Source organism: Sciurus vulgaris (genome assembly GCF_902686455.1).
Source record: "Sciurus vulgaris genome assembly, chromosome: 4".
NCBI classification, from domain to species: Eukaryota; Metazoa; Chordata; class Mammalia; order Rodentia; family Sciuridae; genus Sciurus; species Sciurus vulgaris.
Window position 1 is genome coordinate 100,556,169 of NC_136464.1, and position 24,377 is coordinate 100,580,545.

The 24,377-nt window shown below is 36.4% G+C and overlaps 1 protein-coding gene across 3 annotated transcripts in view; it reads left to right on the forward strand.

The window, feature by feature from the left end:
* The window catches only part of FGF9 (fibroblast growth factor 9), a 36,164-nt gene extending 17,825 nt beyond the window's left edge, over nucleotides 1–18,339 (forward strand). For 2 of the 3 annotated variants that reach the window (XM_079135879.1, XM_079135878.1), the window contains exon 3: nucleotides 14,762–18,339. In XM_079135879.1, the coding sequence (XP_078992005.1) occupies nucleotides 14,762–15,007 (246 nt within the window). In that variant the 3' untranslated portion in view covers nucleotides 15,008–18,339. The remainder of the gene's footprint in view (nucleotides 1–14,761) is intronic. The other variant, XM_079135877.1, reaches the window with a different exon arrangement.
* Nucleotides 18,340–24,377: the final 6,038 nt, after the last annotated feature.

The window sequence follows — 24,377 nt, forward strand, 5'->3', positions numbered from 1 at the left end:
CCCTTATGTAAAATGGCATAGTATTTGAGTTTAAATCATCTCTAGATGACTTAATACCTAACACCATATAAATGCCATGTAAACAGTTGTTATACTGTGTTGTTGAGGGAATAATAAGAGAAAAATCTGTGTGAGTCAGTATAGATGTAGATGCAGTTTTTTTTTCTGAATATTTTTGTTTCCTGGTTGGTTCGCAAATGTGGCACTTACAGATACAGAGGGCTGACTGTACAGTCTTGGGTGGCAGTATGTGGTCATGAGGTGTTCATCTGGGGAATTCTGAAGATTTTTGAAGCAGTTCCTTTGCTTTTTCATTGCAATGAAAGGATGAAGTGAAAACATTCTTATTGAGAGATTTAGGCCCCCTGGATCATGCCCTTTGTCTTCTAGGGATCTGCAGATGTCAGTGTTAAAAAACATGGCTGTAGGTAAGAAGTTCTGGGCAGGATGGAGGTTTGGGCATGTTGGACCAAGAACTTTATTATGGCAGTTGCTCTGTAGGAGCAGTCCTGAGCAACTTTTGAACAGCAGAACAGTCTTGTGTATTCATTGAACAGGATACCTTGCCAAAATGGCGAATCACCACTAAGCTTGGTAATTTATCTTTGTGGTGGTTCAGTTCAGATTGCTTTGATGGGAGGTGTTCAGACATGTCCTGCACAGACCCTCCAAGGAATGCAGTTCCTATGAAGGAAATGAAGGGGTATGTTTGTTTTGGAAATCAACCAGATATCAGGCATGCTCTAGAAATGGGTGGTTTTCAACAGATATTTTGGATAATAGAGCATTGCTTTATATTTCATAAGTGTATGGTCAGTTTTCAAATGATTAGATAATAATTTTTAGATGATAAAGAGGGCAGCACCTCAGTAGAATATCTTCTATATAATTTAGTTCATATGCTGTCCTTGTTTTAGAAGTGAGGAAAGTGATATTTTAATGGCTTGGTGACTTAAGGTCACAGATGGATAGCAAGTGACAAATCAGGATTGGAACATAGGTAAATAAATCTTTTCTGATACATATGCATGTTAAGAGTGAGCATCCATTTTTGTGAATAATATATATTTTTTAAAACCAGAATTAACCACATAGTGGAGCAATAATTTACTATTCCTTTCACAGATTGTGAAGGACTTTTTCCGTTTAGTGACCTAGTTTTTATTTGGTGGTTCATAGGTTTTCTTCAAATCTAGACTTTAGTTAGCTTTAGCTTTTAGTTAGTGGAAAACTATATTTTTAGTAATGTTTTTATTGATTTAATTTTAGGTTTACGTTGTTGAATAGGGTGATAACATTCAATGATTGAGGCACACTTAAAATATGCCAAGTTAGTATGATCAAATCATAGATCTATAGATTTCTCAAGAGTTAAGAAGGATTTAGTTTTGTTTTTGTTTTTGTTTTTTGGCTTATTGTTGAGAATGGAACCCAGGGCCCCAAGTTTACTAGGCAAGCACTCTACCACTGAGCTACATCCCCAGCCTGGGAAGGATTTAAGTTGCTCATGAGAGATTTTGAAGAATGGCTTGGGGTCCCAGGGAACATGCTCAGGGCTGATCTTTCTTCAGGCTCAGGAATCTGCAGCAGAATCTTGTGACAGGTGCAGCTTTCACATATGATCTTGGCTCTGCTCTCTGCCTACCCTCAGTGTCACTCAAATTCGTTGCTCCATTCTGCTGGATTTTCAGGAACCCTTCTGTCTCAATCCCTGCTACAGACTCCTGATGAGAAAGACTTGGGAAGAAGGTTTCAGGAAGCCCCAAGTCAGATGAATATTAAAGCTGTCCATTTCCTAAAGCCTAAACTCTGGGAAGCCAGGGCTCAGTTACTTTAGTTTCCCAAAATACTACCAGTACCTAAAACAGTCTTGCATGCATTTGGTGCTTAATAAGTATTGAATGACCAAATGGATACAATCACTTGTTTCTTTTCTTTCTCTCTCTGTTTTTAATACAAAAAGAAGATAAGACTGACCCTGGATTTTTAGTACCCAATTTACAAGTAGGTATTTTTGAGCTGGAAGAATTGACGTATACCCTTTGGTTCCTCACCAACTTGAGGGACTCTTTTGGATAAAAAAAATTAGAAAACCCCACATTTTAATAATTATAAATTTCTTTTGATTGAAAAATGCATTGTGGAAACAGCTCCTGTGAATTCATGAAGAGTATAAAATGAATTCATTACTGAATAGTTGGTGTATACATTTAAAAAGAGCAGTGGATCTGTGCAATGGAAGTTTCATTTCTTTGGTTTATTGGCAGGGCTGACCCTGCTTCCCAGAGTCCTGAGCCTCAGTACACACGGGGGGAGTCCGATCAGTGTATATGGGGACTATGAGTACAACCAGGAAACAATGTTAAGGACAATAGAGGAACAACCTGTGGCCCTATACTCTTCCTATCTTCCTTTGACCATACCTGCCTTCCAAATCCAGGAATCCTTGTCTTCCACTTTCTCTTACCACTGTCCTTATCTCACCTCTCTAGGCTTACCCGTTTTTTCAGAATAGATTGTTAGCCATGTAGAACCCTAAGCTACCCCTCAATTGGAGCCTCAGTCTCTTAGACAATTTTGGATCACTGAGCATCCTCCTTAGTTCTTGAATTGGTGCTGTTGGCAGCCTGATTCAGAATGAGAGTGCAGATTGGGAGCATTTTCTAGTCAGTTTGTTATGCACTCAAACACTCACTTGCACACTCACGCATTCTTTCATGTTCACGTATGCACTTACTTTTCTGTTCACATGCTTTTCTTTTTTGACATATCATTCTTTACCTTTATTTTATTATTTATTTTTTAATATGGTGCTGAGGATAGAACCCAGTGCCTCACACATGCTAGGCAAACACTCTCTCACTGAGCTATAGCCACAGCCCATTACTTGCCCCTATACTCTCTCTTCCATTCACACACTCACACACATTCAGTCTTCACAGTTCACTTACTTGCACACTCATTTGCTCTTTCTTACTTGCTTTCACAAAGTTAACAACCATTTTCAATCACCCATCACTAATACATGCCAGGTACCTTAGTAGGTACTGAATATACAGTGGATACCCATACTTGTAGATTCTGTATTTGTGAACTTACTTATTTACTAAAATCTGCCTATACCCCCCCAACTCAATATTTGTTTCACTTGCATGATTATTTTTGGACATGTGCAGAGAAGTGAAAAAAAAAAAAAAAATGAGTCTTTCACATGTACCTTCCCAGTTCAGGTCAAAGAAGGCCAAGCTTTGCTTTCTTGTCTCAGGTAAACAGGGTCCTTCTGGGGATGTACTTGATGCCGTGTATTTTATATTTTGTGACTTTTGTTGGTGATCTTGCCATATAAAACATCCACAGCATAGTGCTGATGTGCTGTGTAGTGTTAACCAAAAGCCCAAAAATGCCAAGATATCTTGTGGAGCAGATTTGTTCATTAGAAAAGCATTGTTCAATCCTTAGGTGATGTTGACTGTAAATCTGATGTTAATGAATTGGTATTACATGTTAAGTAAGGCATTCTTAAACAGAAACACACACAAAATAAGGTTATGTTTGGATAGTTCGACAAAAATGTATGGCTGGAGGCTCACAGAAACATAACCCTGTATTTTTCCCAGCAGCATTGGTTCAGTATTCTGGGAGATTTTATAGAATTTAACAACAATGAGTAATGAGAATCGACTGTACCTACAAAAGCAAATATACCTCCTCTAGTGGGTAATTTTAGAACTGATTCAGAAAGAATTTGCAACTTTGTTGGGAGAGTCAGACAGTAACGAAGAATTATAATTTGGTGCAATAAATGTTAGAATTATGTATAAAAATGGCTCAGAGCTTGCAGGATGGAACTTAAATCTAGGGGTAGGAGAGAATGTCAGGATCATTCACAGGGGAGATGGACAGAAACAGGCGGGTGTTCTTGCAGAGAAAAAACTCATCAGTAAAGAAGGTGACTTTGCTACAGGGTTTAGAAATCTGGGGTTGTTAGATGTACCCTGATTCATCTTGTCTCTGCTTCTGTTTCTCTCAACTGCTGCCAGAGTCTTATTCATTGACATTTGGAGGGTCCTCCCCTGTCAGCATCATCAGCTACCCAGAAGATGTTGCCACTGTGTTGTTCTGTGACCTAGCCTAGGAGGGTCCTTTGGGCCTCACAAAAAAAGCTTGGCCCCACTGGAGTCAATTGGGAGCCAGTGCCCTGGGGCATCTTCAGCAATGACTTGGCCACATTGTCCCTCCTGCTTCCCTCTACACCAGGAACTGACTTGACCTTGTGTAGAAACATCATTTATCAGCATTTATCAGCCTGCTGGCCTGGTGTGCCTCAGCCACATCATGGGAAAACAAAACAAAACAAAACCCTGCATTCCTGACAGCCCTTAAGCATTGGGCTTCCCCCTGAGGATTAAAAGGCTATGGTGTTAAGTGGTAGAGACATGCTCAGAGCTGTCTTCTTTCCCGCTTTCTCTAAATGCTTCAAATTCTGCCATAAGTTGATTCACTCTTAAAGTTTTTTTTTCTTCTTTTTAGTTTTTTTTTTTTTTTCTTTTCTTTTCAAAATCTCCATTTAAGTTTGCTTTTCCTTTGTAATGAAGTGCCCAAAGCTCAAGGCAGTATTCTAAGAACAGACTTGCCAAGGTCATGCCAAAAACATCCCTCTCTTGGTAGTGCTTAATATGATTGCTTTGTCATAGCACTGAATTATTTTTGCCTATTGGCTGCTGAGTTGTGTCATATGTTTTCACAAAATCTGCTGTGTGCTCGAAGCTCTAGGTTTCTATTTTCCTGACCCCTTTCTCTTTTCTCCCTCCCTTTTTCTTCATTCTTTCATTTTTCTACACGAATGCCTTGTATTTCAGATAATACTGGTCATATTAACTCATGTTCCATTTCTTTATCTTTCAAGTTGATTTTTCAGTTTACTGTGTTTTCACGGAAGGATCTACTCTCTGCATTCTGAACAGGTTGAGCTTAGACATAAAGCGTGGAGTAGTGGAAGAAAAAGGGCTTAGCATCTCAGCTCTGTCAGGCCTACTTGCCATGCAACTTAGGGCAATCTTCTCAAACTTACTGAGCTGAGATTAAAAAATGGGCTGATGATAGCAGCTTGATAGCACTGTGGTGAGGATTAGAGATGTCTGTAAAGTGCCCAGCACAGTGCTGGCTCACAGGCTGCTAAGCCCATGCTCATTCCTTTAGCGTTCTTCATGGATACCTGTGGCAGTGTGGAGATGCTGTGCTTATGTGACCTCTGACTTCTTACTGTGTGAGTGATAGACTAATGTTTTGTTTCTTTCAAGTTTGAATTCTGTAGTTGACTCATGACATAGTTTCTGAAAATGAATAAAAATTTTCTTACAGATAAAAATATGACATCTCTCAAATGATAAAATGTTGACCTAATTTATCAAGGTTATTATTAATGTTACATAATTTATTTTCATATTCAGCTCATTATTATTTATCCACTTAGCTAAAGAAGTTTTTTATTATGAATATCATTTACTTTATAATAATTATTATCATTATTGTTATTAATGTTTACATATTAATGCATGAGGCTGTCACTGCACCTGGAATAGCCTCCCTTTAGAATCAATTTTTCTGGGTTAAGGCACTTTTAAATTTATTTAATTCATTTTTTTTTTTTGGTACCAAAGATTGAACTGAGGGGTGCTTATTCACTGAGCTACATCCCTAGTACTTTTTATTTTATTTTAAATTTTGAGACAGGGCCTCACTGAGTTGCTGAGACTGGCCTTGAACTTGTGATCCTCCTGCCTCAACCTCCTGAGCTGCTGGCATTATAAGCATGTGCCACCATGCTGCACTAAGGCACTTTCTAAAGAGGCCCCTGTCGGCATATACATTTGGTGTATTGGTGGAATGGAATTACTAGTGGATCATGTTAGCTCTGATTAGCACTGGAAGTAGGATTGGTATACTCTAGCAAAGAGAGGGGGCCTGGAGAGAATTAGGCACAGTCATATCGGTGTTGAGGAGAGGAAGGGCCATTCATCACATGGTGGGGTTGGAAAGAAGGGTTTGGTTATAGAGAAATCTGGACTGACCTGAGTACTTTGGGAACTAAAAGCTGGGAACCCAAGGAGGAGGGGAGATTGGCAGGGACAGGCCTCATCTCCCTTTCTATCTGATTAAGGAGTTCTCTGTGGGCTAAGTAGAGATGGAGGTACCAGTGGACCACAGGCACTGGGTGGAGGTGTTTGAGAAGTTCAGGAGTCCTTTGGAAATATCACATAATGACCTAGGGAGCCATGGCATTATTTCTCTTTGGTGTTGTACATTTATTTCTTTGCCTCATGCACATGTCCAATTTTCCTCTCAGGTTTGAGTATTCTACCCACTACTCACTTTTTGTTTTCATATAGGATTTGCATTTTCTTCCAGTAAATGCTCTTAGGATTGTTCATTATATTGGTATAGTGTTGATAGGGTTCATTGCTCAGAGAGGCATTCATGGGCCATGTTCCTTGAGGCCAATGTTGGGAAAATGATGTGGCAAGTCCCCAAATGCAAGAAAGCAGTAATAATAATTAGGAGTGTATCCTCCAAATGCTCTCCTGGGGAGAAAGCTGGAGTGCCCTGTGACAGGTGGCTACCTTCTTCCCTGTCCTTTCCTCCTTGGAATAGCAACCTCATTCTCTTGACTGCTGCTGGAAGCCTGGATTTTGTCTGCAGTTCTGACCTGCTGTCCCTCCTGCCTACAGTGGGCAACTGATACAGCACATTTTGTTTGGTTTCTTTCCCTGTTTTCCAGCTCCGCAGCAGTTTCTTTTTTCATTTCCTGTTCCATATGTCCTTCCAGAGTTATTGTGGATAACTTTGCTTTCCACATTTCAGTGTTTCCAAAATTGAATAACTAGAGTCTTTGACTAAAAGGGACCTTCAAGGGTGGGAGTGTAGCTCAGTGGTTGAGGTCCTGCCTAGCATTTGGGAAGGCTGTAAGTTCAGTCCTTAGCACAAGAATAACAACAACAATAACAACAAAAGACCTTAGAAATTTCTTCCAATGCCCTCATTTTACAGAGAAGGAAATTGAAGCCCAGGAATATTAGCCAGCTCACACCAATGTGTGTGTGTTTCTGGAAGGTTGGCATGCCTTTACTAAGGAAATTCTGTGTATCTTGGTTCTTCAAAATTTATCTTTGGGTTTATACTGTCATTATACTTGTTAATCTTTTGATTTCTCTCCTTTTATTTCTGCAAAGCATGTGCTGAATTTAACCTGCTTTGATGATCATAGAAAGTCTTTGCTACATTTTTCTTTTTTGATTCTACCCCCTCCAAAATAGCTGATGCTTATCATGGAAATAAAGTTGTTAGATTTGGTTGTTTTTGTGCGGTATCCTTTTTGAATCTTTATCTTTAATTTTACCTCTCAGCCTTCTAGCTAAATACTTTTCCATTGTCTGTCTGACCCTTCATGGGCATTCTACTGTCAGTTTTTACTGAGTAATATTTTAATTTGAAGTATTCTAGCTTTTACACATTTTCAATATACATTTTTAAATGGCCATTGAATGATTTCACTACTCTTCTCAGGTAATCATCTAGTAAGAAATATGACATTTTTATTTTTTCCAACTTGGTGTTCTAAGATCCTAGAAGAAATTTGATGCAATTTTTCTATAGGTGTGTTTGTGGAAACATTAAATATACATTGGCTATGTATTATCATAGGCCAAAATATTCCTTAAAGTAAATATTGACTTTTTCAAATTTGAATTGTTATATCTAGAGCAAGATTTTATTTTACTTATGGAAATGCATCTCTGTAAATGTATAGAAAGTTTATGAGTGAATACGATTTGCTAAACAAAGATGCATTTTTATAGGCAGTTTCTAAGGAAGGCCTTTAAATTGTCTCACTTGTCCTATTTGGCAGGGTCTGTCCTTGGCAGCTTATTTATTGCCACATGGCTGGTAAGCCTGCTGCATAGATGTGTGTGTGTGTGTGTGTGTGTGTGTGTATGCATGCCTGTGGGAGTATGTGCGTCTGTGTATATATGTGTCTGTATGTGTGTGCCTAGAGTAGACAGGACCTTGATCTTTGAATCCCTAAATACTGAAGTAGCTAACTTCTAGGGAGAAGGCATTTTCTGTTTTTATTTTTTTTTAGGTAGGGAATGAATTTTAAGATTGGAGAGAATATAGGAATTCTTAATATCAGATATATATTTAATGTTTTAAAATTATATATTTAATTAAAAATTACATAATTTTATTTTAATTAATTAGTTAATTAATTTTGTGATGAGGTCTTGGTATGTTGCTTGTTCTGGTGCCAAACTTGTGCCTCAGCTTCCTGAATTGCTGAGACTACAGGTTGGCACCACTGCTCCTGACTTAAATTTATTTTTTAACTGATACATAAAAATATAAAAATTGTACATATTTATGGGGTTCCATGAGATATTTTATATGTGTATATGTTGTGCAGTGTCCATTATATGGTGGCTGGGAATTGAACCCAGGGCCTGCTGGATACTAGGCAAGGACTCTACTACTGAGCTGCGTTCCTAGCCCTCTGTGTGATGTTTAAATCAGGTTAAATAATTTCATCTCCTTGTTTATCACATTTTATGGTGAAAACATGAAAATCTGTCCTAGCTTTTTTGAAATATATAGTATGATATTGTTGTTTATGTTTGTCTGACCGTGCAACAACACACCAAAACTTTTTGGGCCCATCCAATTATATCTCACTGCCCACTGGTTAATCTCACCCCATCCCCCCATATATTCTACATATTTTGTTGAGAAAATGTGAAAAATGGCCTGCAGGTTTGCTTTGTTCTGTTATACATCGATTCAGGTGCCACAGATTCTGTTGTTCCCACTATTTCAGGGACAATTGTGATGGTCAGGAATAAGTAGGCCCATCTTGCATAGTGGGGAATTTGAAGAAGTTTTGAGAAACAGGACTTCAAGGGAGACATGTTGAAGGCAAAAGGAGGTTGGATATAGATTGGAGCTTCTGAAAAAATAAGCAAGAGTGCCCTCCTGCCTCTTCTCTCTATTTGTTGCTTTCTATCTACATGGGGACTTACCCCTGGAGAGAAGAGTTAAAAGACCTGACTTCTTATTAATGGTTCTTTAGTCATTATATTTAATCAGCTTGGTCTTTGCAACAACTCCCATTAAGGCTTTACTGCTAGATTATTAATGAGGAAGAGTACATCTGGACAAGTAATTGTGGTTAAGGGAGGTTTAAATACCATGACTGTAATAGACAATACATACAAGAATGAAGGATTACATCAAAGTCATTAACTTATGAAAATGTTTGGGAACTCTACAATTAAGTCAACGTCTGTATAGTTGCTGATCATGAATTTATGTGTTAGAGTAGTTTATATTGTGGTAGCAAGTACTTTGAGTTGAATAAACACAACCATTTGAATAGCGTGGTTAAAGATATGCCCTATATTTATTAATATGGAAATCATATTTTCAAATAGCAGCATATTGCAAGTCTATATGTTTGCAATGAAAACTCTTACTGAGTATCCAAATTTGAAACAACTATAATTTCATTTTTTAAATGGGCATTTGAATTGGGTGTAATAATGTCCATGTAGATCACCCATTTTCAAATTGTCTAGTATTTTAAATTAGTGTCTATATAAGCCTAGGTCTTAGAACATTCCTAAGCATTCTCTGGGCTATACTATAATTTTCACATTATTATCTCATACTTTGGTGTTAACAGGAATGGTAAAAGTTTTGAAATTTTAATTTCAGTTTTTTTCACTGTTCAGAATTTGATGATATAAAATGAAAAGAGGTTTCCATAGTTGCTAACATTCACCAGATTTTGTTCCAAAGCATGAGCTTTAGTAGACTTTTGAATTAAATCCACATTCTCCACACAAGCCTAGTGATATAATCCAACAGTTCAAAGATAGGTATGCCATAAACAGCTATAGTTAAATAATCTAAAAAAATTTTAAAACATGGAAATACAATAAAACAAGAATTGATCACTTTATAGTGGAATACTCTATAAACTGTCTGCATTGGAAACATGTGGTGAGTTTTAAAACATCTGAATTCTATAATTCTAAAGTGTATAGTTTATTTGAAGGCAGACACTCCCCCCACATATGTAAAAATATAGGTTAATACAATTTTTGCTGTTCCAATTTGCATTCATCTACTTATTATTAATTATTATTGTTACTATTTTTTTTGTGGTGCTGGGGATTGAACCCAAGGACTTGTGCATGACGGGCAGGTGCTGAACTACTGAGCTACATCCCAAGTTTCATCTACTTATTTTAATTAAAAAATAATTTTGTAATAGAAAGACATAGCTTTAAACATACTCATCTCAGGTAAGTATTTCATCACTCAGTACTGAAGTGTGATTGTAAAGAGGTTGATTTTGTAAATTTTGCTACTCAGTCTAAAACAAAAATCACACAATGACACAGTCTCAAGTGGACAAAGCTATTTAAAATATATACATGGTATAGGAAAGTAACACAGTCTTTAACTTTTAATGATAATTTTAATTTTCAGGGTATGCAAGCTTATCAGAGTGACATACTTGGTGTAATTTCAGGAGCTGAAATGTATCAGTGGTTTTACAATGTAATGCCAGCATAATCTCACTTAACAGAAGTTATATAATCCTCCTGTGTATAAGACTGTTGAACTCCTAACCACTGTGAAAAATGCTGGCTGTAGATTATATTGTTTTATAATCAAATAATTCACTTTATTTTCTGGGTTGCCTAGAAAGTTATATTATGTGTGTATAAATGATGCTAAAATAGCCTGCTAGGGAAATAGAACCAAGTTAACAGAGTAGTGAAAAGGTTAGTTCCATTTCTTAGATTACTTGCCTTTTTTTAAAAGGAGTTTTTCATATTCTTTAAAAAAAGGTACAATGAGAATCTTTTCTTAAGCACTGAGAACACACTTGTGCTTCAGTTTTAGAGGTTGATATCTCTGCCACTGTAGACTTTTTTTCATACTTAAAAAAAAATTCTTTCCCTTCTTTGTCCCTTCCTCCTGCAAAATGAATAGAAATTTTTAAAAATTGCATTTTGGAGTAAAGACAAAAGAAAGTCCATATAAGAAAAGTTGCTGCTCCTCATTCTGAACATGGCCTGTGAACCTCTAGCCCTGTGCCCCCCTCCCTAGCATCCTGAGTCTCACGAATGAGAGGGGCTATGGGAACCACAGTGCTTATTCAGTGAAAAGTGAAAAATGGAAAGGACCCAGACTGAAGAGTGTAGCGACTCAAGTAGGGCTCCAGGAAACTTCTTGCTCTAGTGACTTCATTATCATAATGACACAATACTGTGGCATAGACCAGGAGCAGATCACCTCATTTCTGGGCTTTCTTGCCCATGCATTTAACTGGAAAATCACATAAACTGTTTTCTAGGTTTATCCCTAAGAGGTTATGATGTAATGTTATATCAACACAGTTGTTCATGGAGGGCGTTCTTTATGCTCAGCACTGTTTTCTGATTGCATCTTTGTTACAACCGTGTCTCAAGATACTTATTACGTATCCCTTATGTGAAATACTTGGGATCAGAAGTGTTTCAGATTTCATCTTTTTTTTTTTTTTTTAATTTTGGGATATTTGCATAGATTTTTACCCATTGAATATCTCTAATCAAAAAATTCAAAATCTCATACTCTGAAATCTGAAACCTTTCAAATGATGTCTTGATACCCCCAAAGTTCTGGAACTTGGAGCAGTTTGGATTTTTGAATCAGGGATGCCCAGCCTGTTCTAATCCTATTTTAAATATGAGGCTACTGAGGCTTGAAGAGGTGACATAAGCCATTACAAACATCCTCCAGTGAGTGAGGGATGAAACTGGGATGTGAATAGACTTCTGACTCCAAAGCCCAGCTTTTCCCCACTTTGTAAACTAACAGGAAGTTACCATGGATCAGTTTCTGATCCAGGAAAAGGCCATTGCACTAGAGATAAGCTTATAAGCAAAGGCAATACAAGCTAGTGCCTAACTCATGGCTCCAAAAGGAGCAAGAATTGTTCTTCATTTAAAAAATAGAGATTATAGTACTTGTCAGGTGACAGGATTTCCTGCTGAAAAAACAAAAAAATTAAAGCTCTATTTGAATTATTTTTTTCTTGTCCTTTGTAGAAATGAAAGCCAATTCCATACTTTGGTTCCATTTTATTAATGAAAAAATAAATGCAACAAAATTGTTTTGAAAATTTATTTAAATTACAGCAAACTAAAACCAGCCCTTCTTAGCCAGGAATAATCTTGCCTGCAAGGAGACTATTTATTATGCAGATGTAAGTAAAGACTAAAATAGCCATTATGGCTTCAACACACTTTTTTTATTTCATGGGTTTTAATAGAGATGAGGGAGAAATAATCATGCTCAGCCCAGTCTTCCTTGTGCAGGAGGTGATTGTGTTTCTCCAGGAGGGCCTCTGGGTTCAGATGTGGAGGGGGCAAAGGGTGGCCTCTTGCTCTGTACCCCCACACCTCTGTAGGGTTGAGCTTCTCGGGGACATCCCTAAATAGGAGCAGTAATTGTGAGTGGAGCAATGGATAATTGCTCACTTTCTGTGATTCATTTCTTTCCCTATAAACCCTAGTTAGCAGTCTACAGTTTGCTCATCATTTTTGGCTTTCCCTGATGCATTGGTTTTCTCTTTTTGTTTTCCTCTGTTTCTACTTACATAGTAAAAGTTTGTCTAGTGAGATATATTGTTAAAAGTCTGGGGGCCAGGAGTGCAGCTCAGTGGTAGGGTGCTTTCCTAGCATGCATGAGGCCCTGGATTCAATCTTCATTACCAAAAACGAAATGAAACAAAACAAAACAAACAAACAAACAAATAAAAAGAAAACAAAATAAAAGTTCACCACCACCCAAAACCTGCTCAGTGTTTTTGGCTACATGAAGAGCAGAAGTGTTTCAGATTTCATCTTGTGAATCTTCAGATTTCCATTTGTGAGGGCATGTGGGCACTCAGGAGTCATGGACTATGATTTAAACCTTTGGGTCAAGGAAGAGACACAGAAACTGGCTTCATGTTGGATGGTTGATCAATTTGGTCAAATTCTTTCCCTTCTCTCCTTTGCTCTCTTGACTTACTTTACAAGCAGTTGGAGATGATGGATTCTACTCAACTGATATCTATGTATTCAGTATATTAAATTTTGTTCTCAACTAGATGGATGTGAAAAAGGCATATATTTTTTGGTGATGTGTAAGGTTTACTCTCTGTCATCTGGGTCTGAATGACAGAAATGAAAGAATGCCAGATGTCCTTATCTGGGTTTGGTTACAAGTTGTCTCTTGGATATCAGTAGGGGATTGGTTCCAGGACTGCCCATGCTCAAGTCCCTTTTATCAAATGCATAGAGCCTTTATATATCTTCCTTAAATCATTTCAAGGTAGCTTACAGTACCTAATACAATGTAAATGCTGTATCAATAGTTGTTATACCATATAGTTTAGGAAATAATGACCAGAAAAAGAAGTGTGTACATGTTCAGTACAGATACGATTTTATTCCAAATAGTTTTGGTCTGTAGTTGATTGAATGCATGGATGTAGAGCCGTAGCCTGCAGATGTAGTGTATTTGTTTTCTTTTTATGTAAAGTGCCAGGAGGACAAGAACAAAGTAAATACTTTAAAAAACTCATTTCAGTGTTTGCTTTTGGAAAGTGCCATCTAGGAAGGTATTGATTTTAGAAATTTCAATTGAATGGTGGTAAGAGCAAAAAGGCCAATGAATCTCATTGCCTTCTTTCTCTGGGGGCCAGCTTCAGTAGACACATTTCTGCGTGAAGTGTGTTCATGGCTTTGGGATGTGATATGTACGTTATTTCTGGTCATTACTGCTCATGAGTAATGTGGCTGCAGGAGAGCCAGGCTGTGGAGTTAAATGGGACCCTGGCTTTCATATAGCTGGTGGAGGGAAATGCAAGGCATTTAAGAAAAGAGGGAACATGTCGGTTTTTTGCGTTGGAAACATAGGAGCAAGTACGACTTTCCTTGTGGCATCTGTATGCCTGACCATGTTTTTTTTTTTTTTTTTTTTAAGTCAGGGGGCTCTTCTATCTAAATTTAAGTACAAAGATGCTCCCTCTTATATGGTCACCATATAATTGCTATTGTAAAAATGAGAATGACCCAGCATTTTAGTTGTCCCTTGTGTATAATAATTGGCATGCAGAAGAGTTTCATTAGAAAAATGTTTAGAATCTTTGTGCTTTAGTCGTTATGAATAAGAAATTAGAATGTCATTAAATTGATAGAGTTAAGCAGTTTATGCAAAGTGCATTTAAGTGGTTAAATGAGTTAGAAATCATTATTTTCTCATCAGGGTACAAGTTGAACATCCCTAATCTGGAAATTCAAAATCTGAAATGCTCCCAAATTCAAAATTTTTTGAGCACCAATCTGACACCAGAAGTGGAAAATTCCATACCACGAAAAATGTTTCACAAAGATATTGTATAAAATTATCACTAGGCTATGTGAATAATGTGTATATGAAACATAAATGAATTTTGTATTTAGTCTTGAGTCCCACACTCAAGGTATCTCATTATATATATGAAATATTCCAAAATCTTAGAAAATAAAAAACCCCAAACACTTTTGGTTCCTAAGCATTTTGAATAAGAGATGCTCAACTTGTTCTGTGCAAAATGGAATATTGCTTTTAATATAGAAAGTAGCTAGTCGTGCAATGTGTTTATTTTATTTTTCTTTTTTAACAGGAAAAACTAACCCAAGAGTGTGTATTCAGAGAACAGTTTGAAGAAAACTGGTATAACACATACTCATCGAATCTGTATAAACACGTGGACACTGGAAGGCGATACTATGTTGCATTAAATAAAGACGGGACTCCAAGAGAAGGGACCAGGACTAAACGGCACCAGAAATTCACACATTTTTTACCTAGACCAGTGGACCCCGACAAAGTACCTGAACTATATAAGGATATTCTAAGCCAAAGTTGACAAAGACAATTTCTTCACTTGAGCCCTTAAAAAAGTAACCACTATAAATGGTTTCATGCGGTGGGTTCTTATTGATTAGCTGTGTCATCACCTCAGCTCCACTGTTGCCAAACTTTGTCGCATGCATAATGTATGATGGAAGCTTGGATGGGAACATGCTGATTTTGTTCTGCACTTAAAGGCTGGTCCTCCTGGAGGGCTGCCTAGGGCCACTTGCTTGATTTATTGTGAAAGAAGGGGAGAGAGAGACTGAGTGAGAAGGGTGTGAGTGTGTGAGTGGGTGAATAACAGGGGAAATTGGAGAGATGGAAAGCAAAGAGGACAACGGCCTGATGCATGCTGGGAAATAGACACGCTTTTAAATTTTGATCAGTTGTATTTCATCCTATATCAGCACAGCTGCCATACTTCGACTCATCAGGATTTTTGGCTGGTGGCCTGCGCAAGGGTACGCTGCATTTTCAAAGGCATGGAGGGTGCAGTCTTACTTAAAAGACTTTTTCAGTTAATTCTCGCTGGTATCATCCCAGTGAACTTAAAGCAAAGACCTCTTAGTTAAAAAAGAAAAAAAGAAAAAAACAGAAAAAAAGAAAAAAAAAAAAAAAGAAAAAAGAAAGAAAAAAAGAAGAAAAAAAGAAAAAGAGAAAAAAAGTTAAATTTATTTATAGAAATTCCAAAGGCAACATTTTATTTATTTTATATATTTATTTATTATATAGAGTTTATTTTTAATGAAATATGTACAGGCCAGATAGGCATTTTGGAAGCTTTAGGCTCTGTAAGCATTAAATGGCAAAGTCTGCTATGAACCTGTGGTAATTCATGCAAGTAGGTATAACGGTGCATGGATATGAGAAATTCTAATGACCCTAATGTACTAAGGCGACAATCTATTTTGTGCCCATATTATTGTAAACTTATGCACATCGCTCATGACACTGAGTATTCACTCTTCAGACTGCTTGTTTCATAGCTTATCCCAGAGGATTAAAGATAAACTGGGTCTCAACCTTTTATTCTGTGTCTGTAATTTTCCTCTTTCATAAGTGACTCCATCACTGTAACTTCATGGTTGGAAAATATGAGGGTTGGTATATGTGTTACTTGTTTAAATCTATTGCAAAATATACCAAAGCTAAACAATAACTATGCTTTTTATTTTAGCCCACCTCCAGAACAACAGGACTAATATAAAATATTGTACTGATTTAGAATTCTTAAACAAGGAAGAAAAAATAAAAGCTTACATAGCTCAGACTTTTTTAAGAGACAAGAGTCAGATTAACAAGATCATTCTTGTAAAGTTTTTATTTGTGCACTTGGCTATCAAATATGAAATTATACAAGTACCATAGGGGTCATTGTAACATCTTTTATAGAGAATTGCTTTCGGTGTGAAGTGTCATAATTACATGGTATAGCACCCTTCAAGTAAAACTTGCAACATGAAACCAATAAATCTTTATCAATAATGACAATGGGGGGAAAGTATTATACTCATCCACTGTGTTTTGTTTTTATAAATGGTCTCACAAGCACCCATTTTTTTTAGAGGGGAGGTTACTATGTAGAATATCTTTTACAAGGCTTTTATAACATTTTATTCTGAAAAGCATACGAATAGATATTTCTTTGGTAGCAATAATTTTGGAACTTGCCCTTGGACAAGGGAGACTATTTCTTACTATATACTAAGGTAAAAAGAGCCAAATTCTTAAAGCAATATTAAAGAAAAAGGAATTTATAACAAATTCTCATCCATACATAACACTTTCTAGCCAGTTACATTGGGAAATTGAAAGTGACAGTTAAAAAATGTGTTGGGATTTATGTAACTAATTTTAAAATTTAATATTCCAACTTTGTTTTGCTCGGATGCACATTCTCTATGAAAAATAAAAGCATGTCACTGGCAAGTTAAAGCTGTTATGAACGAGAAGCGCATGACTTAGTGTCGTGAGCAAATACACGTAGCCTTCTATGGTCCAAGTTGGAGTTTGGGGTAATGCACTCCTGCTGATGTGCATTAAGGAGAAGCTAAGTGTAATATTTGGAATCGAGAATTGTCTTGGAGGGAGGGAATAGAAGCACTGTAAAATAGTTGATTTATGGTAAAGATCAGAATGTCCTCTTCATTTATTTTCTTGGGATTTTCCCCCCCTTTTACTTTCTGAACCGAAACTGCATTTAATTCTAAGAAGTACTGTTCTTATTTATTATTTAACCCTTTGCTGCTGCTAAATGTGCACATAGTCAGGCTTTAGTTTTTCCAAAAGACATTTATTTTTTTTTTTTTTTTTTTTTTTTTTTTGGCTGAAAAAGCTTAAACATTGACCACAGGGAAGAATCAAGTTTCTAGGCAGTCATAGGTATAATATTTAGCACTGAAGAAATTGATTTTCGAAGATAGCCAAAAGTAATCTTAAAGTAGCATGAGGCTCCAGATGATTGGCCTAAAAGAAGGAAAAAGAATTGTGAACAGATTCAAATCTCCATGCATTCCTACAAAATGCTACTTTAATGTCTACTTTTGGAGTTTTTTTTTTTGGTTCCTTTTTTTTTTTTTTTTTTAAGAAAAGCAAAATGTCATATACTTTTGGCAATTGATAAAATAAACTGTAATGGTCTGTAAATAAATAAATATTGACTTATGCAATTTATGTAAATAGGCCTCCTGGGAGAGTTGATGGCTCAGGATTTTGGTGTGGGCATTGTGCTGCTGGGCAGTAAAGTCATCTCCAGTTTATGGGATTGCATCCGGTTCTTGTAGTAAGAGACCTAAAGCCTTTTGGATGGCAGCCCTGAGCCACTCTGGAATGGGTGGTTCCAGTTTCATAAACAGATGCTCAGATAGCCAAACCACTATCTCGTTGGTGCCAACACTTGCACCAGTCAAAGACTTACCCGGCATGGGCTGAACCACCTTCCCATCTGTCATGCAAATGTCCCCAAACAGTGTTGAAGGACATGCCAGGTCAGTGTTGGGGAACCTGCCCTGCCAGGTCCTGTTTTGTAGATAAAGGAATGGCTTCCGTTGATGCTGTTTTCATCCTATTTCATCTCATTAACACTACAACATTGTGTTATTTACTTGATAATCTGTAATTGTATGTAAATACATACAGGATTATGTAATTTGTGTAAATATATAATTATAGACTTTTGAAAACTGGTATTTTTTACTTGATGTCCATTCTGGAGCTGCTTCAGATTCTGTGCCTACATGAACCAATGGAATTTTTAAAACACTCTCCTTGCTCTTACAGCTGTGTGTATGTATTGAGGGGTTGGGAAGTGTGGGGGCTGGCGGGGAGGAACAAACACATCCAGATGTCTTTTCTGTAAGTATTTGATGAAGAAATAAGTAAGCTGGGATGAAGATTTATGAACTTGCAGCTAGCAAAATTTGGAGTGTGTGCACATTTATGAGGATGAGTGAATGGACAAAGGCATATTGTTCAAGGTCAAATTCTATTTGCTGCATCACTTGACCTTGAAATGTGCCAAATTTAGATCTACTGTGCGTGGTCACTTGCATGAAAGAGTGATGAAGTGGTGGGGGTGGGGGAATATGCCAGATGGATTGGAAAGATGTATTAGCCCCCAAGTCCCTCTCAAGTGTGTGTCCATGTGGTCTACACACTAATAGAATACCCACGTGCATCCATAGGCATTTCACATTTTTAAGTCAATATTTTATTCTTAAAAGTGAAATGGGAAGGAATTATAGCAATAAGTTTTCTCCTACCTCCTTTGGTTCAGAGTCCAAAATTCAGGGATTCTGATTTGTAGAATAACCCTGGCCACAGAGTTTGGTCAAAATGTGTAAACAGTGCCTTAAGAGTGTGATTTAAATTTGTGTTTGTATGTATGTATTTATTTTACTTGCAGCATGCCTCTGTGGTTGCCCTTAGGTTTTTAGAAAATATTTTTGATATGACCTTTTCTTTACCAGAAAAGAACATGCAGAATAAGAAGTAGACTCTTCTGTAATTTTCTTTGGGAAGTGAAAATGAGTGTTCTTAATGTGGTTTGTCCTTTTTGCTGTGTCTTCCACCAGCTGTCAGTTTGCTAGACAGACATCTGGTTCTTAGGTCAGACAATTATTGTGAGGCTTCTTTGCTACTTTGGCTAATAGTTCAAGAGAAAATTCTTACCTAGAATTCTCTTTCTTCTCCAAGTATATTCCAGTATATATTCTGGAAAACATTTAAAAAAATTTAATTTTTATCTAAAACAATTAGACTTACTGGATATCTAAAAAGCTGTTGGCAAGCTATACTTGGAACTGTCCCTTGTTTTTTCCCCTCCTCTCTTGGAAGGTCTTTTTAATTATGTTTGTGACTTGGGTTATGATTTACATTGATACATGCTGACAGCCAGGAAAATTGAACACCAGGAGCTAAGGAGTTAAAAGAAATTGTATAATAACATCCAGAGTTGAACAGCTGGTTCTGCCTTCCTTATACAGGGCAAGGGAAAACATTATTGATAAAGCCCATGGCCCAGCTTGGAGAACTTATTCTTAAAAATACTAATGCAGGCTTTTTCCTAACCATTTTGTGGGCAGTTGCAAAACACTCTCTAAGATCCCCCTGGCCATTGCCTCTGGCTACTAGCGTATGCATGTGCACATGCACAGGGTTGGTATGTGACAACATTGTGATATTTGTTTTTTACTACTAATAAGAAGGCTTTTCCTCCTTGTTTGCAAGAAGAGTGGAATTATATCTGCTCTTTCAGAGGGAAGTAATCCTCAAAACATCACTTTGCTCTGTAGTTGACTAAGGGCTTCCCCTCCATCCTTCACTGCCTGTTTTTCTTGTTCTCCTTCCCTTTACTCCTTCCTTCACTCTTATTTTGTAAAACTGGCATCAGTGATAAAGAAGGCAGGACCAGTCACTGAGGGCACCCACAGAGTTTAAACAGATGTCTTGGCATATTGTGATGAATCCTGGGACAAGGAGGTACTGGGCTGTGGAACACGAGGTGCAAAAATCCAGACTTAGGCAGGCTCAAGGTCATGATGTCAAAGGTGATACGTAAAGGATGAACAAGAGTTACAGATAAGAGAGCTGTAGATTCTCTAATCTCCATGGGTCAAGAGAGTGTTTTGTTTTTTGAGAACCAAGCTCATGGTATCCTTTATGCATGTCAGTTGAGTGTAGCTGAGCCCTAGGCTATAAAAGTGCCAGCTGATTGGCCAGATGCAACCTCACAGGGGGTCCTATGCCTTGTTGGATGGGCAATGGGCATTGATTCATGGAGATGATCAGAACCACAGTCTTTGAGTCAGAGCAGCACTGTTGCCCTGGACTTACCTGTATACTCCTTGTGTTCAATTTTTTTTTTTTAAACCCTTGGTTTCTATCTGGAAAAGGTGGCCCTACTAACTTTAGTTTGATATTTACTAAATTTAATTTTTTCCCTCACATTTACCTCATGTCACTAACAAAATCTGCAACATAATAACAATGACAACAAGAAAATAAAAGAGGTGAAAATATAACAATTTTTAAAATAACTACTTCATTCTTTAAATAAATATGTATTGAATAACTGTTATATGGCATGAAATAGCGCTGGGGATACAGTACTTAGAAAAAGAAAGAAAATGAAAGAAAGAAAGAAAGAAGAAGAAAAGAACCCCACAAAGTGAGAGACAACATTCTGATTTTGTTATTTTAAACACCAAGCTGAATTCAACCTCAAGATAATCACTGACACATGGCACCCACTTAAGAAATTGTTGGACTGGCAAGGTGACATTATAAGGCAATTAGGAAAACTTTGATAAAGTTCCATGGACTTCAGTCTCTTTTAAGTTTGTATTTAAATTAAAATATATGAACTCAGGGGCAGCCCCATTCAAATAGAATAGCATTGTAAGATAGTGTCTTCAAATTTGATGATACAGATGTTCTAGTAGGCAGACTTCTTTTTGTCAGTAAATGAATTCCTTTAGAAATCAACAGAATGATGAGCCACCCTCTACCCCACTCACTCTTCCTTGGGAAAAATCTGAGGGAAAAGGCAGTGGAATTCCAAAAGTTTATCCATTGTGGATTTGTGACATCCAATGACATCATCACTTATTGAACTAAAAGAACTGATGAATCTTAGAATGTGCCTGATCTCGCTGGAATATGAATGGGCATTCATATTCCACTTTAACACTGGAGAGATGAAATTGAACATCTTGGTAGGGGGAATAAAACCTTCATTTTTTTCTTCACCCAAATATCAAATCTGTAATTAATCAGTTTCTGGCTTGCTTTGATTTCCTTTTCTAGTTATAGGGGTACCATGAATTTCTACTGTCTTGGGTCTCCCCTTCCCTATCACACATTTTTGAAAGAGTAGGCATGCTTAGGTGCATGTTATAGAATAAGCAGATTGGTCAGAATGTGATTGATAGTCTTTACAATTTTCCCAGAAGAGTTTCATGATCTTAAGTTGGCTTAGGAAATAAGAGATAATTGAAATTGAGCAGTATTCAAAGAAGGGATACTGGCAAGAAAGAAACTCTCCCATCTCTCTTGACTAATTCTAATTAGGTAAAGCCTAAAGGCTAAACATTTTCATGATGCTGACGCTTTGGCAAGTGGGTACAAAATTAGAAGTCCAGGCCATTTCTTCTGGTGATGTGCTTCAAAGAAGCAACTTATAGTTTTGTGGTGACTCTAATGTCCCTGTGTAAATGCTTTCTGTTTCTTCCTCTGGGCATATCACCTATACAACGAGTAGGTTGAATTCTAATCTCATCTAAGAGTTTTCATTTTGTTTCAATTATAGAATGCTTATTCCTGTTATTGAGTGGGAGAGTTGTATTTAGAATGCTTCCTGTTGAAGTACATCTATTAATCCACCTGAAAATACAGTCCAGTCACATCTCATTCATATCCAGGAGCCCCAAGTCAGATTTCAGTGTTGTGAATCCATTCTGCCTTCCATATGGTTCCAAATGAATACATCAGTACCTTGAAATGGCCAACTTATAACTTAAATGAGTTTCTTTATGTTAGTCTAATGAACTGGTTTCAATAGACATTTGGGTTACATAAAATTTTTCAAACATCAAAAACTAAGCTTATAGGGAAATTAAAAATAAAATACAAATAACAAATATTATAATTTGGATAATAAAGTTAATTTTTTGCAGTCACGGATTATATTTATACTTAAAAAAAGCCAAAATCTTTAAAAATTGGTCAATACATGATTTTCTAACATGTCTGTAATACCCAATGTATGGCTTAGACTTTCTCCAAAATTCAAGTGAAGGGAACTTTTTATTGGAACCTATTAATTTATTCAACAATAAATGTATATGTTTATATATATGTATACACACACAAACATATACTATGTACCAGGATTATGAAAATGAGAACAATTATTAAAATTTGTTTTCATGTATACATATGTGTATGTATATATATGTATCTAGATACATATATGTGTATATATACATAATATATGCATATTGACCCATTGGCTTACGCCTGCCTCTGTGGAAGTATCATGAGCTTTTTTCTTGCTTGCTTTATGGAGAATATAATTTCTTCCAGAGAAAGAACTGGGGATGTGATTTAAAGTAGGGTTGCATGTCTTTAAAGCAAGTACTTTAAATGATGAACTCAGACCATTTGGAAATATTTTGATTACCACTCAATGGAGTGCTTAATATTTTTCCCACAGGAATTCCTTTTTGGTTTGACTTTGTATTGACAAGTACCTATGAAAAATAAAAAACATACATAAATATGAAGCAATTTACCTTTTTGGCATGCTTTAAAATGATTATATTTTTAGTTTGGAACAGCAGTTAAGTTTCACAATTCCTGTGTGAACTATTTTTACCTCAGAAACATGTGACAGCTTGTCATGAGGCTATCTTATTTGGGAACCACACCCAATGGTTATGAGCACACTCAAGGGACTATATTAAGGAGCATGTGACAAATGTATGAACAATTTATAAATATATTTTATTAGTTACTGCTCTCTAGAAAGGGGCTTTATGGGTGTAAGGAAACTATCTGAGGACAGGGAAAGAACCACCATCCAGAAATAGTGACTATTTCTTCCATCTGGACTAGAAAACCCTTAAGCTTTATAGTGCATTGGGTAGAGTACACAAAAGAGACTTGCCTCAGTTGTGGGAAATAATGAGTCCTAAACAAAATTTTAGTCACACCTAAGATATAAGCAACACCAAAAAGGATCAAACTTCAAGTTACTTAAACTCATCCCAGAACAATGCTCAATAATATTTATAAAATAAAAAAATCCAGCACCCAGAAGCTAGATAAATACACAATATTTAGCATACAATCAAAAATTCCCAGACATGCAAATAGTCAGGAAAATATAACACTTAATAAGGACATAAAAAGAAACCAATTCAATTGACCCAGAACTACAAAGATGTTACAGCAGAAAAATATATTGAAAATTTATTTTTGAAACTATATTCCACACTTCCAAAATTTGAAATGTATAAGAAAAGATTCAAGTTGGACTTCCAGAGATGAAAACTGCAACGTGTGAGGCAAAAAGTATACTTGAAGAGATTAGGGGCAATTTAGATTTTGTGAAAGAAAAGATGAACGCTCTCAAAATTATAGCAATAGGAACTCTAAAATGACAGAGAGAAAAGGAAATGACAAAGAACAAAATAAACAAGAAAAAAAAACCATCAGTAAGTTATGGGTCAATTTAAAGTGGTTTAATATATATGTGATTGAAGTGCCCACAAAAAAGGAGAGGAATAGACAAAAAAATTTGAACAAATGCTGGTCAAAAAATTTCTAAATTAGATAAAAATGGTTCACATGGAGATCCAAGAAGCTCAATGAACCTCGAGTATATATAACATGAAATAAATTGCATCAAAGCACAAAATAATCAAATTGCTGACAAACCAGTTATAAGAGAAAAATCTTAAAAGCAGCCAGTTAAAGAACACATTACAAAGAAACAAAGCGAAGGATGACAGCAGATTTCTTATCATGAACAATGTAAGGAAGAAGGCAGTGGAGTAACTGGAAACAAAGCTGTAAGATTAGAATTATATATTTAGCAAAACGTGTTTCAAAAATAAAGGTGAAGACTTTTATTAATGTACAAAAGCTGAATTCATCAAAAGGTGACCTATACTGCAAGAAATGCTAAAAACATACGTGGTATTTTTTAATATTAAAAATGTTAAAATCTTAAAATCCTTCAGGCAGAAGGAAAAAGATACCACATGGAAATATGGACCTATACAAAGGAATTAAGAGCACCAGAAATACATGGGTAAATAAATATGATTTTTTGATAATTTAATTATTTCAAATTGATAATTGTTTAAACAAAAGTAAAA